The sequence below is a fragment of the Natator depressus genome, chromosome 4 (genome assembly GCF_965152275.1).
Source record: "Natator depressus isolate rNatDep1 chromosome 4, rNatDep2.hap1, whole genome shotgun sequence".
Taxonomy (NCBI): Eukaryota; Metazoa; Chordata; order Testudines; family Cheloniidae; genus Natator; species Natator depressus.
In genome coordinates this window covers 84441225-84461233 of record NC_134237.1, presented here as the reverse complement: position 1 = coordinate 84461233, position 20009 = coordinate 84441225, and the positions used below count along the sequence as shown (strand labels likewise).

At 40.7% G+C, this 20009-nt stretch overlaps 2 protein-coding genes across 2 annotated transcripts in view; one reads left to right on the top strand and one right to left on the bottom strand.

Annotated features, from left to right (window-relative positions):
* ZDHHC2 (zDHHC palmitoyltransferase 2) overlaps positions 1-7030 on the top strand; it is a 105546-nt gene extending 98516 nt beyond the window's left edge. Inside the window, exon 13 of the mRNA XM_074951340.1 lies at positions 6640-7030. The gene's annotated coding sequence lies outside the window, so the exon portion shown is untranslated. The remainder of the gene's footprint in view (positions 1-6639) is intronic.
* The window catches only part of CNOT7 (CCR4-NOT transcription complex subunit 7), a 29645-nt gene extending 9750 nt beyond the window's left edge, over positions 1-19895 (bottom strand). The window contains exons 1-5 of the mRNA XM_074951341.1: positions 19739-19895; positions 18131-18337; positions 17440-17633; positions 16134-16295; positions 1393-1537 (exon numbers count right to left, since the gene is read on the bottom strand). Of these exons, the coding sequence (XP_074807442.1) occupies positions 1393-1537; positions 16134-16295; positions 17440-17633; positions 18131-18247 (618 nt within the window). The 5' untranslated portion in view covers positions 18248-18337; positions 19739-19895. The remainder of the gene's footprint in view (positions 1-1392; positions 1538-16133; positions 16296-17439; positions 17634-18130; positions 18338-19738) is intronic.
* Positions 19896-20009: the final 114 nt, after the last annotated feature.

Here is a 20009-nt window from a genome sequence, read left to right as displayed (position 1 = left end):
TTACACATTTAGTACTTGGGACAAAACAACTGTATATAAGCAGCAAAGGTTTTGTTTCAGTCCATGAGGGTGCACAATTTTGTTGACTTCTGCAGTTTTTCCAACTACTTCATTACTTCTCTTGGTCCCAATGGAAACCCAGTTTCAATTAGATGGTCCCCAATAAACATTCTTTACTCAGCTGGTGAGGATTGCTGCTGGGATGCAAAACTCCTGACCAGATACTGGGCTAGTTTGCTTTTCCTGATAGTTGGAAAAGACCATCCCACCCACTCCTCGCCACATCCAGTGCAGACTGATTAGCATAGGAGATGGTGGAAATTATGTTCTTTACTTCAGTCACCAGTAAGATCCTCATTAAAAGATACATGTCCTTTACCTGCATAGCCTCACAAAATTCAAGCTCATCAGCATCGTCTAAATCACTTGCTCAGCATTCTGAGATGAAGAGTAGCATACCATCCCTGTACTCAGGAGGTGGCTGCATTAGTCAGTCAGTCTGTGTCCAGTTTCCACGTGTTCTCATTTAGAAAACCCAGAGTGTTCTGTGTCGCCTTCCATCAAAACAGCGAGCCACCTATTGCCTCAGATGAGTTGTGCCCCTTTCATTTCAAAACCAGTCCAGATACGTGGCCTTCTTTGGCAAGCATGGCTGTAACAATCCCAGCAGCATATCTTTTTGATGTCCTTCCCTTCATACATTTGTTTCCAGTTCACATTCATTCTCCAGGCCAATCAAATCTTCTCCAAATTTTATGCCTAATAGAACAAGCCAATTAATAGCCCAACTGGCTTGAGTTGAGAGGTTAGTTTCTAACCCTGTCTATTTTTCTAGAAGTCATGAGTTGGCTCTGAGCATATCTGTCATTGCTCATTTTTGCCTACACGGCGACCAGCAGGTCTAGCCATTCCATCCCTTCACACCAAAGTCACTTTTCACTACACCTTATCATAACTGCAGCCCCTCCGTGGATTGAGCAGTGAGGAATGATGCAAGAGTGTGTCATTAATACCCTGCTCACAGAGGCCAAGCCCATCAATTCTAACAGCCTGAGAAGTTAACAGCAAGATGTAACTTCCTCCGAACATGGGTTTATCATTTGGTAGCATAGTTCTATGATGCTGCCAATAAATGGGATTGGTTTGTAATTTTTAAATAGCTAGGAGCCACAAGAACAAAAATATGTGCTCCTCCCTGCCTCTTACATTTCATCAATAACTTTTTATATATCAAACCACCATTAGTCTAGTCAACTGTGTGTAACAAATAATACCATCAAGGTAGAGCTCACTACTGGACAGGGCAGTGAACAGATGCCATATATGTTCTTTCAGTAGGAAAAAATGCCGTCTTAAAAAATTCTTTTCTGAACCAGATATCAAATCATTTACCTTGAGATTTTTGCAGCTCTTCATGAGATACTTCACATCATAAATGACGGGGAAAAACAACCGGAGTATCTCAAAGAAGTCCAGCTCCTCTTCAGGTAAATTAGAGTTAGTCAGGATTTTGATTAGATAGCCAAAGTCATAACCACTGCAAATTAATCACATATACAAAACAAAGTCAGGCAGATAATAAAAAAAAAAATCCTTCTCACCTCCAATGTCAAGCCTCCAATTAGTTAAATTTAAATTAAAAACAAAAGATAGGGAGCCGTTTTATATACAAATTTAACCAAAAAAATTTGAGGATCATGTGACTCTTCAAATATTAACAGCAGAGAAACACAGATGTTCGCACTGCAGTTTGCAGAGGACAAGTTTCCACCATCATAAAAACTATCAAAATTGGAATCCATGCTGGCAGTCTCTTCAAGGAGGCCAAATGATGGAATGAACACGAAGACTTTCCTGCAGAAACACTGTCAGGGCACCATTATGAAGGAGACACTACTTTGCCACCACTGGACCTATTCTCGGAATGTATAAGGGACAGATTTCAAGCTGGCTCTTTTCATATGCATCGAAAGTTTCTAGTGATGAGACGGTAGAGGATGAAAGTAAATGACTTCTACTGCTGCCAGAACCTAAAGTGTGTACGTACTACATAGAATCATGGATTATTTGCACCCTGAAGAACTTCACCTGCTCTAGTTAAGGCTGCACATAGTTCCCCTTCCTCTGGGTTCTGCAACAATACGAGTTTAGTTTCTGCCTCTACATCTTGTTATTGGAAACCCTTGATATAGCTGTTAGATAGTTCACTTACCCATTAGCTGTAAGTTCATGTTGAGAGAATACTACGTTATATACCTATTTTATAGATAGTTGACAGGGGAATTTTCTAAACTAATTTACATAAATAAAAATACATATATTGATTGGGTTAAAGGGCAACGTGTACTGCTACTGCCTGCTGAGAAAGTTAGACTGGAAGCTCTTCAGGGCAGGGAGTACCTCTTGTATGTCTGGGGCCCTTTTGTGCTGTACTATCTTGACTGGGGCTTTTGGGGACTGTCATGAATATAAAGGGAAGGTTAGCAACTGCCTTATCTTGTAAGGGGTTACCTGTAAGTAGCTGGCACCTGACCAATAAGAAAAGAAGATACTTTCAAATCGGGGCGGGGGAAGAGTGGGGGGAGAAGAGGATTTGTTTGTTGCTCCCTCTCCGGACGGAGGGAGAAGCCAAGCAGGTACAACATCTCCTGAAAATATACCTGGAATAATCCATTTAAATTCACAGAAATTGTAAGTAGGGCAAGGAAATGCGTTATTTTTTGTTTTAGCTTGTGAATTTGCCTATGCTACAGAGGTAGTTTTATGCCTGTTTTTGTAACTGTGGAGCTGAGCCCAGAGGGGAATCCTCTGTGTTTTAAATCTTTTTATTACCCTGTAAAGTCACCTTCCATCCTGATTTTGCAGGTGTGATTCTTTTATTTTTTTCTTTATAAATAAATTTCTTCTTTTAAGAACCTGATTGATTTTCAGTGTCCTGAAGACAAAGGGTCTGGTCTGTGCTCACATTCCTAAGGCAATTGGTTGGTATATTATTCTCAAGCCTCCCCATGAAAGGAGGTGAAGAGGCTGGGGGCGGGGGGATATTTTGGAGGAACAGGGATTCCAAGTGACCCTTCTCTGAATTTTTATGTAAATCACTTGGTGGTGGCAGCAATATCGTCCAAGGACAAGGAAAGGAATTTGTGCCTTGGGGAAGTTTTAACCTAAGCTGGTAGAATATAAATTTAGGGGGTCTTTCATGCAGGTCCCCAAATCTATACCGCAGAGTTCAGAATGGGGGGGACGGGATGACCCTGACATGGTGGCAGAAGTAGGATGATAAGGTATCTGGGGTTTTCCTTGGGGTGTAGGTGGGGCCTTGGGGTGCCCCCAGTAGTAAGGTGTTGTCTCGGGTTGCCCCTTCTGATATCTGCTCCAACTGCTACTAGCTTTCTTCTTTTCTGTCACCTCCACCCATTTGGTTCTGATCTACGACTAACTCAAAATCCACAACACAAAAAGCAAACAAGATGCAAATTGGCTGAGGCAGGACTGTTTGTTCGGCTGATACTACTGAACAAGACTCTAATCCTGTATTATGTTCCTGGACACTGGATGCCCACACCTGTGTGGAGCCCTGATTTCAGATGCAGGACTGGGGCTTTAATTTGCATTATTCATTTCTATCTTGAATGCTATTTTCCCCGGTTCAAGACGAGTTATGCTCTTTTATAGCATTTTGTGTCACCCTATTTATATATTATTGATCTTTATGATCTTGCTGTTATACTGCCTAAAGGGAGAAAAAGACTAGAAAATCCTTAACAGCAACACCAGCGAAGAACAGGTCATTTCTTAAAATCCACTAACGAGGGACAAGCGACGGTACAGCTGACTATGGTTCTCCCAAGAGAGTTTCCCATATTCAACCATTGACTCCTTCAAACAACTAGAAATCTGACCAGCATCTGAGGTTCCCAATGCTGCAGTTGTCCTTTTGTGGCTGCAATCCAAAATTTACAGCAGAAGATTGACTCCTTTGCTCCCTGGCTTGTAAAGGCAGGAGTTTCAACGGAGACTAATAGCATAAAACTACAGAATAGTCAACTTGATTGCTTCACAGGTAGACTTGAGATCATAAAAGCAGCTTCTTTTGCTTACACTAGCAAAATAAAGCATTTAAAAAGAAAAATCTTAAAAACCTGGGAAATGACATCAAAAACTGAAGCCTGAGAATGCTCAGAGATTAAGGAAAATCGGGCCCCTGTGGAGATTGTAGGTAGCAGTCAGGAATTCACTGAAATAATGCTACAGTTAAGTGTGATCCCCTGTAACAATTGAGGCTGCACCAGAACTCTGCTTCCAATATAGATGGACAGTTATTATACAGTTTAGTATCTGAGCTTTTGTTTTCTCCACAAGCACCCACCCACCCCCTTCTTTTCTTCCCCACGCACCCACCCATTACAAAAAGAGTAAAGCAAAGAGGTACTGATTTTGTGCTGAGCGCAGGACAGCTCTAGGTTTTTTGCCACCCCAAGCTCCGAGAGCGCAACTGCCCAAGCCAAAAAAAAGGATGGCCGGAATGACGCCGCCCCTGGAATTGTGCCGCCCCAAGCACGTGCTCGCTTCGCGGGTGCCTAGAGCCGGTCCTGGCTGAGCAGGACTAGAGTATCAGGCTTGCAACTTACAGTGTTCATGGATCCTAAGGCTAGAAGGAACCATTATGAATTGATCATCTAGTCTGACCTCTTGTAAAACACAGGCCATAGAACTTCCCCAAAATAAATGACAGAAGTTTGTGGTAGTAGCAAATGGTTTCTTTTAGGTATTCCTGTGGTTTTAGTGATGCAGTTTGTTCCAGGGCCTGCACGTGGTGGGGGAGTGGAGGGGGGGGGGAAAAAATCACAACAGGAGTGTTAACAGTGGAATGCTCAATAATGTGGATTACCCCTCCCAGTACATGGACATTTAATCGGACATCTGCTCCTGGACAAGAAACACAAGCTAGTTTTGGTCAGTTCACCACCTGTGAATCTCTCTCGGACATTCAATAAATCTGAAGTATTTAGACACACATTCCCAAATGTGCCATGACAACCACCACAGACTGCATTTCACAAGCCACAGTACAAATTTCAAGCCATCATATAAAATGCCTTTATACTACACTTGTAGTGGTTACTAAGCTCCACCACTTATAGAACATTACAATCATCATTCCAGATCAAGCCTATTGTTAGCCTAGCGTGGCACTCCATATCGGACAGTAGCCAGTACTGGACACAGTAAAGGAAGGGGCAAAAAAGACCCTAATGAGCAATTATATAATTACTTGCTCATTAGGGAAGTTTCTTTCAAATACCCGGCAATTAGTGGTTTACATCCTGAAACGAGGGCTTTCATTACTTATATATTTTTTTCCTAGCTAACAAAATTATTCAAAGTTATGATGCTTACAACTAACCACAATCCCTGAAGTTATATGGCAACATGTGCACAAAACCATGCATTTTCAAGGAGCACAGTTAGCTGTAGGCAATTGACCGAGAACCAAAAGTTTCTGAAAAGATGAGAAAAGCCCATATTTTTCTTTCCTTTGCCATTATCTTGGGGGGTGGGGAAGAGTTTAAAATAACCAATTAACTGTGAGTTAAGTGCTTTTCTCAAGCTACCAATAGACATTTTGAGAAATATCAAAAGCTAGAGAGGCTGGAAAGGCTTTATCCCATTTTAATAATGGTAAGTTCTATTTCTGGACTAGAAAGTAGCTGCCTACTTGACAGTTTAATTGATCTTCTTAGGAAAATACAGTGACTACCAGGAATTGCAAGGTTTGGAACATCAGAAGATTCTTGGGGAGCTCACTCGTTATACAAGACTTGCTGGAGAGAATTTAACAGAACAACTTTTTTTCCCCCTTACCCTACACAACAGGCATGCACTGAAGTTAAGATTTAAAGGGTAGCTGCACATCAGCCTATACAACTGTTGAGGGAGTCACCATGCAAATGCCCTGACAACTTAACTATCCTCAGAATTAGCATTCAAGCTGTTCTATGGTTTGACTAGTGTTGTAATTGTCATGCTGAGCGCTCATAGCTCTTACTGACCTCAACAGGGGTTTGGGTTTTCAGGATTTTATTTAGGCCCCTTCATTTATCAGAACACTCCACTACCCATCTTTGAAGTTGCTGTCCCTCTTCTGGTTTAGCAAGGTTACTGGCTCTCTGTGGGGAAACTGCAGTATATACAAACCGATAGCCATGGGAAAGCATCCCATATTGGTGGCTGTATGAGCCTCTGGCTGCACAATAGCTTTGTTAGTGCTATGTCAGGATGCCACTGAAGTTGTTAGAAATCCAGAGATAACTTCTTGAATAGTCTTCCTTCAAGCTTATTAAAAATGAGCTTTGAAATAAAGTTGTGTAAAAGTTCCAAAAAGTACTGACTAGGGTGACAGTAAAATTAATTATGCATGAAAGGATGCCAAATGCGTGCACACAGACATTTTTGCTATGTAAGGCGTTACTTGGAACTATAGTAAGTACAAAATATTTACACAAATAATTTTGAAGTCAGTCACCCTACTTCAAAATTGACTAATGACTAATTTGTAATTAAAATTGTAATTTTTGTAAATTTTGTAAAAATTGTAAAATTTGTAAAGTAATTAAAAATGACTAATTTGTTTTGGAGGACCAGATACATTTAACAAACATCACCACTGCAACAACTGAGAATGCCTGTGGTCAACAGAAAACACTGTGATTGTCTACTGTGACAGAGAAGCAGGTTCCAGCTTTGCTCCGTTGAACTCTGAGGTATCTTTGAAAAATCAATTTGCAAAATAGTGAATTCCAAGGAAACAAGATTCCAAGTGAAGATTAAGCTATTGACTCTCAGAACATGATCTTGAGAGGTACTAAGCATCCACAACTCCTACTGCAGTAAACGAGAACTGTAGTTGCTCAACATCTCAAAAGACACTAAGAAATGTTCCAGTAAACTTGGAGTGAACACACACACAGACAAAACCACACACACCCCATGTCTTTGGATCTACTCTTAAAGAGAATACTTCCCTCCACTGAAAGATAGGAACCACGGTTGGGGGGGGGGGGGGGGGGAATCAAGTGAATACCTATTTACAAGTTCTGGTATCCAGAAACTACATACTTTGGAATAAAAGACTGATGGGTGACCCGGTAAGCATGTGTGTAGCAACTTTTATTGTTTTAAACGTCTTCTCTGTAATGCTTTCAACTTAAGAATAAATGTGCTTGCTTAGTAAGAGCTGTGTAGTAACTCATAACTGCTGGCAATTATGTTGTTCATAGCCTTCAAAGAGTAAGCAAAGAGCAGGCACTGGCACAGACAGACAGTTTGGCTTGCTGGAAATAACATAGTGTAGGTAGGGAAATGTGCAGCCTGAGGAAAAAACAGAAAAAAAAAAAAAAAAAAAATCAGGGAGGGAGACAAACATGGGGCTTTGCCCAAGGGAGACAATGTCTGGGAGCCAGAGCCAAAAAAACAGTGCCACTGCTGGACCACAAAGGAGAAATGCAAGTGCAGTTGCTCTGAACTGTGACACTGGGCAGCACTCAGCACCTCACAAGATCAGGTCTTGAGTATACTTGCTTACACTTAGGTGACTAAAAATTTCCTGACTTTAAGGCTTTGTCTACACTAGACAAGGTTTTCCAAAAATAACTACTGACAACCCTCCCAATGGGGAGACAAACTTATACCAGCAAAACAGCTCTTTTGCCTGTATAACTTATACCAGTTCCCTAAATGAAATAAGCTTTTCCAGCAAAAAGACTTTTGCCGGTATATCTGTGTCTCCACTAGGGTTTCTGCCAGTATAGCTACGTCAATTAGGGGATGTGATTTTCCCCATACTTCTAACCAACATAACTATGCCACTTCAGTTTTACTGTAGAGCAGACCAAAGATGATGATGAGATCTACTTTAGGGTCAGTGTTCACTACAAACATAATTGAGTCAGGGGGTTCTCTACAACACAGCTGTCCTCAATCCTGTTGCAACACCAAGGATTTATGCCAGTTACAGGACACTTAAGACAGACGGGTCCTAGTCACACTATTAGTTGCAAATCATGTTGTAAACAGATCAGGAGACTGGTCTCCTGGTTAGTTGTAGCTGTAATTTAAGAAATATCCAAAGATTAAGTTTCCAATGGCTTCTTTAAAAGTATTGTTCAAAATTCTTTATAGTCTCCTGAAATAGCACCTTCTCAGTATTTAAGAGGTCTCTCCTCACTATTTCTATATTAAATATTCTATATTAATGCCAAAAGACTGATACGTATAAGCACAGCAGTTTTGTTGATATCTGTTAAGTGTTCAAAATAAAAAACAAATATTAAAATTGTATGCTACCTACATGCTCTTCATCCGCTCTCTCTAGGCACAAAATACACAGACTATTATTCCCTTAACTTCAAACTCAGTATTATCAACAGATTTAGTATAATAATGGCTTTGCCTCCCTTGTATACACATTTGCACTGGTATGCTTTTGGCTCCATTCTTTGTTATTCTCTCAATTATTTGAAAATCATGAATAAATACTGAAAAGAGGTTTCTTTTGTTCTCAATTAAGAACAAAGCATCAGTATTTAAGGATGAATAAAGATTCTCCCTATCTTTTTAAAACCCGTACTAACCATTAATTATGTGTTACCATTGTGTATGGTAAACAAAATAGGACTGTAAAAGAGCTATTTATTCTCAGCTAAGATATTTCTGTCACATTTTTAGGAAGGCTTTGTTCCATTGCCTAGGAGCCAACACTTAAGACAACAAGTTGAGGGCATTTAAACAGCAATAAGTCTTCAAATTCAATGTTGGCTACAAGAGCAAAATTTAGCTTTGGTGCTCAATTGACTATAAAAGTCCATTACACAAATGCAAGAATTAAACTCCTACTAACAAGTAGGCTTTGTATAGATATTTTTAGAGGCTTCGTGTTTATATTTCCTGTTCCATTCTGTGCTGGAAAATGCATTCATATAATGGAATAAGGAAGAGAGATTCAAAATTTGCTTATAGTTGCTGCTATAGCTAGGACTTCTTCAAGCTGTTCATTCTAAATCTTAATCATCTGCAGGTGCACAGTGTGGTATCCGGAGTGGATATTCCATGTGGGTGGGCTGAAACTCAGGCTACTAAGTCTCAGGTCATGTCTACACTATAATCTTAAGTCAACCTACGTTAGGTCAATTTACAGCCACCGCAATAATTACTGCAATGGCTGATGTCCACACTACCCTCCTTCTATCAGTGGTGTGTACCCTCACGTGGAGCGCTTCCACCAACTGAAGAGGAGCGGTGTGGGTGGATGAGAGCCAGGGCTGTCAGCTCCATGCAACTCCCCACCAGGAGCCCAGCTGCCTCCCGGGCTTCTCGCCTCCCCGTTCCCAGCCGGAAGCAGGGGGGCAGCAACCCAAGGCTTATTGCCTCAAGCGGGAAGATTTGCACCCTGCATCCAGTCAGCTGCTGTGCTCCCAGTGGGGAGTGAGGAGCTGGGACCCTAGGAAGCAGCAAGGCTCCCACTGCGGAGTGCAGAGCCTGGGCAGCAGCCCAAGCAGGGAGCCTGAATGGCAGCCTGGCTTGAAGCGGAGACCAGGCAGCAGCCCAGCTGGGGAGCCAGCTTTCTTGTCAATTTCACGGCTCAGTGGAGCCATAAAACTGACAAAGACAGCTAACAGCCTGGGTAGGGAATGTGGTGTCTACAAAGACATTGCGTCACCCTATCTATACTGACATAAGTGGAGGTGCAGTTATTATATCAGTGTAGTAGGGCACTTACATCAGCGGAAGCAAAGCTGTATTGTAGACACTGACCTAGTTAGGTGAACATAAGCTGCTTTATGTCAACCTAAGTCTTAGCATAGACCAAGCTTCAGTCTTAGCTGAGGAGGCAAATTTGAAGAAAAATGGTCCTGTGGCTAGAAAATTATTAGAAGCTGTTCATATAATTTTTTTCAAACTGCATGATTATCTATAAACACTGATATCTAAAACATTATCCACTCAATTTTAAAAATATTTTCCCAAATTGGAAAAAACATTAATTTTCATTACTACTTGTGCACATGTTGCATAAAAAAAAGAGAGAAAGCACCATCTGCTGGATCAGGAGGAGTCTTAAGACCTTTCTTCCCAGCTCTGAACTTCAGTTTTCCCATCTATAAAATGGGGTTAGCACTACTTCTCTAAAACAAGAGCTGCATATACTTAGGTATCATGAATATTTTACCTGATCATTACGGAAAATTTCTATTATGCAACAGTGCATTCTATTGGCATCTGAACATGCACAAGAAATTCTAAACTGACTCTCAAGAATATCCTTTACTTTCTAATTTGTCATCCACAGTTTCAATCTGTTTAAAACTTGAATATAGCAGTGAGCAAGTTTGCAGAGACTACTGTCAAACAGCAGACAAATGAAATACAAGTCAAATATAGTTAGTTATCAAACCACAGCCTAGTGAACCCCCACAATTCTATAATCATAGTGCATCCAGTGTGATAGATACAGATTTCAGAACTTTCGCAACTTGCAACTTTCAGCTACTTGGAACTCAACAGCTATTGGCTGTTCTGGCACCACAGTGGCCTATAGTGGGCAAAAGGCAGAACTGCAGCACTTCTGGGGCAGAATGTATTTTCTGTGGGGGAAAAAATTTGCACGTGTGTGCAGTGGAACAGAATTCCCCCAGGAGTAGAAATGCATCACAGCACCCTGCCCGCAGAGCCAGGTTAGGACAGAGTAGGAGACACGGTGCTGCTGGGGGTTAGGTGTCACAGACTGGGGCTCAGAAAGGCTAGTGGGGGACACAGATTGGGGCAGGGGCTCAGGAGCTAATGGGGTGACAGCGTTGAGTCAGGGGCTGAATGGGAGTGGGGGTACATGGCCACATGGGGAGGAGGCTGCAAAAACACCCATCAGGATGGGGGGGGTGCAGGGACAGGGGCAGATGTGCCTGACTGAATGGGAGAGGCTTGGGATCAGCTGGGGTCTGCATGGGGTAGGCTCTCCAACTCCCTAACAATCCTGCCCCTCACCCCAAAAATCTGTTCCGTACTTCTCCCACCCACACCCAGCAACCCTCCAGGTTCACTCCAGGCTCCTTCCCTCTCCCTCAGTTCCTCCATTACCCCTGACACTCCCAAGTCTTTGCACTGCTTCTGACGGGTGCAGGAAATACAGTTCTGTATTGTAAATTAAATGCATTACTCAGAAGTTCTGTATTAATATGCCTAGTAAGGAATCTATTTGTCAAAAAAAAAAAAAAAATTACCAGATTTTTTTTTAATCTGTATTGTTACAGACATACTTGCTGACAGATATTTTGAAATAAATTACCAAAATAATTGAAACTGGCATGATTATATTGTGTTCTTTTGACAAACAACATATGCAGAATATTGCAGAATTTTAAAATATCATGAGCAGAATTTTTAATTTTTTGGTGCAGAATTTCCCCAGGAGTAACTTACATTCAGCAGTGAACCAGTTCTTACCACGGACACTCAATCTAGCAGGCATCTTAAGCTGAAAAAGTCTTCTTATCCCCCTCTGGCCACTGGAAAAAAAAAAGAATTCTCTCTATCCACTCCCCCTACCACCCTATCAGGATGGATAAAAATCAATGATTTTTTTGAAAAAATGCTTTTTGAGGAAAAAACCTATCTAAAGATAGCTTTAATTAAGATACATTATAGCTCACAGATATCTCACCATGGAATAGGGATTATAAATTCTAATTCTGTAGTGTGAGACAATATATTCATGTAATGTTTAAAAAAAAGTTTGTAAACAAGTTCCAATAGTTCATGGATTAGGGACCCAATCTTATGGGGTTCCAGAGGCTTCTTTATAGATTTAAGTTAATCTTTCTATCTACCCAATGTGGCTCAGTCTAGAAGATACTATCAGAGATGCTTAGTTTTGCAGTTCTCGAACTGTGGATTTGTGTTGCTAGAGATAACATGCTTGTTAACAGGAAAAAGGTTTTTAAATAAATAATATATAGAGGCGAGAAACAACAGATCTCATCCCTATTGTCCCTCTGCAAATCTGTGTACACAGTCAATCCTTTACCTCTCTCTAAAAGTACAAAGTTTCAAAAAGTTTAAAGAATAGAAGATTGTTGGGGGCGGAATAGATCTGGACAAGGAGAAGAAGTCTGGACATAAATGTGAGAAGGGAGGGACAGCAGTAGAAAGAAAAGTGAAACTGTTTGAGCAGCATATTCCAGAAGTCTGGAGGTCTTTCTGAGTGTAGCCTTCATTGATCTGAGATCTACTATACCATTCTCACTAGAAGGGAAAACCTATAATGCCAGCAGGCAGTAAAAGAGACCTAGTTTGGGAATATTTTAATGAAGTTCCTCTACCTGTGGGTAAGACAGGCATGTGTGCAAAATGCAAACAGTGCAACAAAGAAATGCAAGGTCTGGATGCCCAAATTAAGCAACATCATGAGAAGTGTTCCTCCTCAGGAGGATGCTGCATTGAAGATGATGAAAGGAACACGTCTGATCATGCAGGATCTTCAGGTTGGTAAACGTTTTTTATTTCATACTTCTTTCTTAAGGACTGCCTGTCTTCCTTCTGGACTATTCTTGAATTCTCATGTTTGAGCAAAAAATATAGTTGTTACTCTATGGTACTATCATTTTAGATGCAGTTGTGATAAAAAAATAAATAGGCAGATCTTTCTTTTACAATTTCACCTTTAAAGTAGTACTGAGTGTCAGTGAATGCAATGAGTAATACTAAATGAGCAGTATGTTAATAATAATTGAATAACTGCACTGACATTTTGTTTAGGAGAATCCATCCTCAACATACAGGATTCTGAAGACTATCCACCTTCAAGATCACCATCATTTTCTACAGTTTCGGAGTTATCTGCCAATTATAGTGTTTCAGTCACATCATGTATGTCACATAGCCACAATATATCACCTGTAGCAAAAAGAAAAAAAAACTCCATCCAAAAACCACCATAGATAAGTTTGTGATAAGAACCAGCAGATTACAAAAAAAGGTAACTGATGAAAAAAAATTGCCCCGTTTGTTTATGCAACAAACTCTTCTTTCCGCATGATTGAAAACCCACACTTCATTAACATGGTTCAGACATTAAGACCAGGATACAGTCCACCCAACAGAGCAGATGTCGCAGGCAAATTGCTGCATAAAGTGTATGAAAGAGAAATTGAGCAGCGTGCAAAAGGTCTAGAGGATGAAATTGTTAACCTGAGTCTTGATAGGTGGAGCAATGTCCACAATGATCCTGTTGTATGAGCTTGTGTGACAACAGAAGAAGAGAAGGTCTTCCTTACAGAAACAATTGATACATCAGGAAATGCATGCACAGCAGAACACTTAGAAGAAGTAGCAGTAAAAGCTAAACAAACTGGAAAAAAAATTCAAATGTCTAGTACGCAGCTTGGTCACAGACAAAATGCTGCAAAATGTATCCAAGAAATTTACAAGAGTGAAGAGAGTCCCAAGCTAACAACATACAGTTACAGTGCTCATTTGATGCACCTCCTAACCAAAGACTTCAGTGTTCCAGAAGTAAAGGCTAATGTTGTTGAAATTGCAAAATACTTCTGTAACAACCACTTTGCAGCAGCTGCTGCGAAAAAAACGTGAGGAAACAAGCTAACCCTCCCACAAGACGTGTGATGGAACTCAGTAGCGGACTGGTTCGATCAAGAACTGGCCTAATCTGATGACAGTGTGTGAACAAAATAGTGAAAAAATAGATGGCACTGTCACAGCCAAAGTTCTCAACTTTCGGCTTAAGAGAAATGTTGAACACATGCTGAGTGCCCTGAAGCCTATTTCTGTAGCCTTGAACAAAATGCAGGGAATAGCTGTTTTATTGCTGATGCTGTTGAAATTTGGAAGGAACTGAGTGAGATCTTAAAAAGAGAAATACGCAATGACAGAGTTAAATTACCAGCATTAACAAAACAAATGGGACAAGTACTATCTCCCGTTCATTTTCTTGCAAATATTCTCAATACTCGGTACTAGGGTCAAACCTTAACTGCTGAAGAAGAGGAGTTGGCTACAACATGGACATCCAGCAATCATCCCTCCATAATGCCAACTACAATAAACTTCAGAGCTAAGGGTGAACCATTCAAGAAATATGTTTGCTGATGATGTTTTAAAGAAATTTCACATCAGTGAACTAGTGGAAGTCACTTAAGCACTTGGATTCAGAGACTGTTGAAGTGATAATCTCACTTTTAACAGCAGTAGCTTCTTCTGCTGGTGTAGAAAGAATATTTTCTTCCTTTGGACGAATTCATTCCAAATTGAGAAAATCATTTGGAACCTGAAAAAGCCGGAAAGCTTGTTTTTCTTTTCCAGATGATGAACAAACAGGAAAATGAAGGTGAAGATGACTGAGTTAGCTGCAGAAGCCAATATTTTAAGTTTCTCATGTTGACTTGGCTGACAGAGTCGATTTAATTTTTGTTTTGTTTTTTAAATACTTCCTTTAAACTATTTTAGTTAAAAACAATTTTAACAAAAACAAACCTGATTTTAAAAACCTTGAATGTTTAACTAAATTCAAAAATTCATATGCTTGTTTTGTTAAAATATTATGTTTGCTGTTGAAGAAAAAAAATCCAGAATACATTAACATTGTTGTTTTAGTTAAATAAAACAATTTAAATGTCTGTCTGGTGATGTTCTGGCAAGAAAATCCTCCAAATATTAATGATTAACCTGTTGAATTGGAGATAGTTCATCTCCCAATGACTTCATAAATATCTGCTTCAATTACCTTTGGTAAATGAAATAATCAAACAATCATTCATTTTCTGATATAGCTGTAAAACTAATCTGCAAATTTTTTAAAATAAATTACTTTAAAAATGTATAGTGTGTACCTTCTAAAAATGAAACCCTACATCTATCTCTGAGTTGGGAACAATATGGATTAAGGTTATATCAACCAACAAGAATGCACTTTTATGTAGAAATCCATGATGAAATCAAGTCTTCCTGACTAGTGATTTAAATCAAATCCACCCTGCTATATATTCACTTCCACCTCATCATAGAAGAATGGAATTTGAAACCTGATTACAGTCACTTCTGAACTAAAGAAACCAAACAAAACAAAACTCAGTCACAGATCTCTTCATTTATATGCACTGTGTACACACACACACACACACACACACACCCCTCCCTTCCATCTCGTTGAGAAATAATGTCTCTTCAATAAGCTAAGCACACCAAGAACTTTCTTTCACAAGACAGCCCAAAGCATGTGTGCAGAAAGAAGTGTTTCATGTAAAACTTTCATAACACTAAGCATGGTAAAATGGGAGGAGCACTCTTCAAACATCACTTTTCCTGGGCACACAATCCTCAGTCTTTTCACTTTTTTGGCTCAGCTAAAAACCTCCCAAAAAAGGCTGATTGCTGCAACTGAGTTAATGACTGTCATCCTAAATAACATATGTCCAAAATAATAATTCATAAGGAATTAGTTCTTTTAGAGGGGCCACATGCTCTCAGCCAAGAACATAAAGGCATCTACTTTAAAAAAAAAAAGTGTTTAAGTAGTTGAGAGTGACCTACATAAGAACAAGATACGTTTTTCAAAGTCATCTGAAAGTTTTGTTTTTTGTGCATTTAATATGACATGTTCATGTTTTTCCTGCCACATTATTAAAGTCTTCAGGGCTGCGCTGAGGTGTCCATCCCCCCCAAACAATGTTAAGCAACTATTTTCAGTTTTCCAATTACTTGACTAGCATACACAAGGAGAGTTATGTATTTGTTTTCTCCCTTGACCTGGGAAATTGTCAAAGCAAAACAAATAGAAAGATACAGTGCTCCCTTTCTATAAGGCTGCTCCTGAAAACCAATGTTTTTGCATCTTGTTACAAGACACAGGTCATTAGTTTCTAAATGAACTACTGTGAAGTTGGGAGCCCAGATCCTAAGAATAACATTAACAAAAGCTTTTTAAATTATCTCACTATACCCTGAACTAATTCAGCACTAGATGTACAGCTTAAAATGCACAGGCCAATCATTTTTAAGTCTGGCATCAGAATAGATGATTAAGAAATGGCCAACTCAAATATTACTGTATGTGCAGTATTTACCTATGAAAGGAAAGCCATTTGACTCCTTCACACAGCACTACTCCCGATGTCATAAGAAGTTCTGCAAAATACTGAGTCTCAATTCCTTCTTCCTCATGCTTTTTAAACTGGATACCAGATGTTGTTAGTAGTTCTATGGAGTCCTGGGCATACATGTCCTCCCTAGGATGAGAGATATAAGTAACAACATTCAGATCCACACAAAGACCACAACCTCAATATCAAGTTTATAATTAAAACCCAGCACAGAATGCTGTGTATACTTGGAACATTTTGCCCATTGTTTCAGTAGGCAATGTTAAAACAGATTTAACAATTTAGACACCATGATGTAAGTATTCACAGTTAAATATATACATATCTGAAAACCATGCACTTAGAGTTGATTGTTTTATAATCACCAATTTTTTACACAGTATTGACTAAGCAGTTTTAACATTATCCTCAATCCCATTAGAAGATAAAATTCAGGAATGTTTAAAGAAAATAGCAAAGAAATTGAACCAAGCTCTCTAGGGATCAACATAGGACTATTTTCTTATATTAATCATAGATATTTGGCAGAAGACTGGTTGTTCAGACAAGATTACGAACTCTTCCTTCTCATAACCAAACTACTTTCCCTAATGTCTAGGGCCCTACCAAATTCACGGCCAGGAAAAACGCATCATGGACTGTGAAATCTGGTCTCCCCCCATGAAAACTGATCTTTTGTGCGCTTTCACCCTATACTATACAGATTTCACAGAGGAGACCAGCGTTTCTCAAATTGGGGGTCCTGACCAAAAAGGGACTTGCAGGGAGGTCACAAGGTTATTTGGGGGCGCAGGGTCCAGTGTTGCCACCCTTACTTCTGCATGGTCTTCAGATCTGGGTGGCTGGAGAGCAGCGACTGTTAGCCAGGCACCCAGCTCTGAAGGCAGTGCCCCTCCAGCAGCAGCGCAGAAGTAAGGTGGCCAAACCATACCACACCACCCTTACTTCAGCGCTGCTGCTGCTGGCGGCTCTGCCTTCAGAGCTGGGCTCCCGGCCAGCAGCCACCGCTCTCCACCTGCCCAGCCAGAGCTTACACAGAGCAGAATATATAAAAGGAAAATACAGGAATGTGGGACTAATAAACCAAGAAAGCAGAAGTCCATTTGCCTGAATGACCTTTTCTTGTCTCTAAACTGTCTTATACTCCAAGTAGAAAGAACCATAACATCAGTCCTTTGAGATTTTAAATAAATACTGCCAAGTAACAACAACAACATGCTTGGGTGTAAACAAACAAACCCAACAGTAATAAGATTTTATCACCACTTACGTTAAATTAAATTTAAAATTAAATTGCCAAGTTGAAGTTCCTGGAGGGTATTCTCCTTGCTCATTCATAAATGTCAGTCCTAGCTGAATTATCTTTAGCAAGTCTACATTACAGCGCAGCAGTTGGTACTGATAGTCCGCATTGCTTCTGAATTCTCCAATAGGCCTTGCAACTACACCTGGAAACTCTGTGTCCTGTAAAAAATAAGTTTACAGCTTCAACAAAAGAGATACAACTTATCTGCAGCCCACCCACTCCAAATATAAATATTTGAACAGCATTTTTCCAAACACTTAACATTATAACTCTCACTGAAAATATGGTATATGGCTGTATTATTTACAAAAAAAAAAAAAGGGATGAACATTACTATCACCACAATAGACTACCTGCAGCGATAATTCAGACTTTCCATGGTCTTCAATGGATTCTGAATCCAGCCATTTAAAAAGACTAATTTCTTGTCACTGAGAAAACTTATATACAGTGTTGTTGTAACTATGGTGGTCCCAGAATATTAGAGAGACAAGGTAAGTGAGGTAATATCCTTTATTGGACCAACTTCTACTGGTGAGAGAGACAAGCTTTCGAGCTTACTCAGCTGTGTGTCTCTATAAGATATTACCTCACCCAGTGAGAAAACATGACAAGACCACGTAGTACACTAAATAGGGATCTGTCATAGACATACCATGGCAACATAATTATACTTCCGTATAACTTGACGAATTTTCTTCATTTCTTCATCCAGGTTACAAGCCCAAACTTCACAAATTCTTTGGCTATGATCTACTGTAGCTGCTGGCATAGTGGGGGGGGGGGGGGATTTAGATACCAGGCATCAAAGAGTTATACTTGATTGAGGGTCACTTTCATAAAATAGATTTTATTTGTTTACCTAAAAGACAAGAACATAAATACAAATTTTGATTCCCAATGATTTGAAAAAGAATGCTTCCTTAAACTTCAGAGCAAGATCCAACAGTTTTCCTGAAACTCAAATGAAAGAAAAACTTAGTCACTGAAAGCTTATGAACATGGTACTATTCAATAGTTACATTAGCGATTTGGATAAAGGAGTGGATAGTAGGCTTATAAAATTTGCAGATGATACCACATTGGGAGGGGTTGCAAGCACTTTGGAGGACAGGATTAAAATTCAAAACAACCTTAACTAATTAGAGAATTGGTCTGAACTCAAGATGAAATTCAGTAAAGATAAGTACAAGGTATTTCACTTATGAAGGAAAAATCAAATGCACAAATACAAAATAGGGAATAACTGGCTAGGCAGAAGTACTGCTGAAAAGAATCTGGGAAAGTAGTGGCTCACAAACTGAGTGATAGGAGTCAACAATGTGACCCAGTTGCTAAAAAAGCTAGCATCATTCTGGAGTGTATTAACAAGTGCACTGTACACAAGAAATGGGAGCTAATGTCCCACTCTACTTGGCGCTGGAGAGGGCTCAGCTGAGTCCTGTGTACAATTCTGGGAGCCACATTTTAGGAAAGATGGGGACAAGTAGAAAAGAGTCCAGAGAATAGCAACAAATGTGATAAAAGAATTAGAAAAACCTGACCCGTGAGGAAAGGTTTTAAAAAACCTGGACCTATTTAATCTTGAGAAAAGAAGTCTGATGGGGTACCTGATAACAGTCTTCAAATATGTTAAGGGCTGTTATAAACAGGACATCTACTGATGATAGAACAAAAAGTAATGGGCTTAATCTGCAGCAAGAAAGATGTTGGTAAGATATTAGGAAATACTTTCTAACTATAATGGTAGTTGACCTGTGGACCAGCCTTCCAAGGGAGGTTGCATAAGCCTCATCATTGGAGGTTTTAAAGAACAGTTTGGACTGTCAAGGATGGTCTAGCTTTCTTCGTGCTGCCTCAGCGCTGGGGGCTGGACTAGATCTCGAGAGAGACCTTTCAGCCGTACAGCTCTATGAGTCTAAAAAATGGCATCCTACTGAAAGACAGGCAGAAGTTTCATAAAAACAGACAGAAGTTTCATGACCCCCACTGTCCGTAATCCACCCTCCCCAAGGGCAGCTACCTTCAGCCCACACGGAACACGGCGCGGGTCAGAGGCTGCAGCGCCCGGTGCCGCGGGACCCAAACCGCGAGCAGAGGCCGCCCCGCCCACGGGAACTGAAATCCGAGAGCGGCGCGCGCTCCACGGGGACCGGAGTAGCCCCCAGGCCCCGCCCCTCACCCCGGCTCCACCGCCTAAAAACCTCCCGCCCGAATCCCCACGGCCCACCACGCCCGGAAGCCAGGCCCCTCCCGCTCTCACCTACTCCGGGCTCACACAGGCTGGGCGGAGCCGGGCCTGGGGTGGGGGTGGGTCTGCCTGGGACCCGGCCGCGCAAGCGTAGGCGGCCCCAGAATAGCGAGTCGCACCGAGAAGCGCAGAACCTGCCGCCCCCACCGCACAAAGCCATTACATCATCTCCGCGCGCCGCGCCCTGACCTTTCAATTCTGACCCCTGACCCCGGGCGGGCTCCAATCGCGCTCCGCGTTCCGGGGCACGTCAAGCGACTCTGGGAGCAGCGCCGCCGTGCCC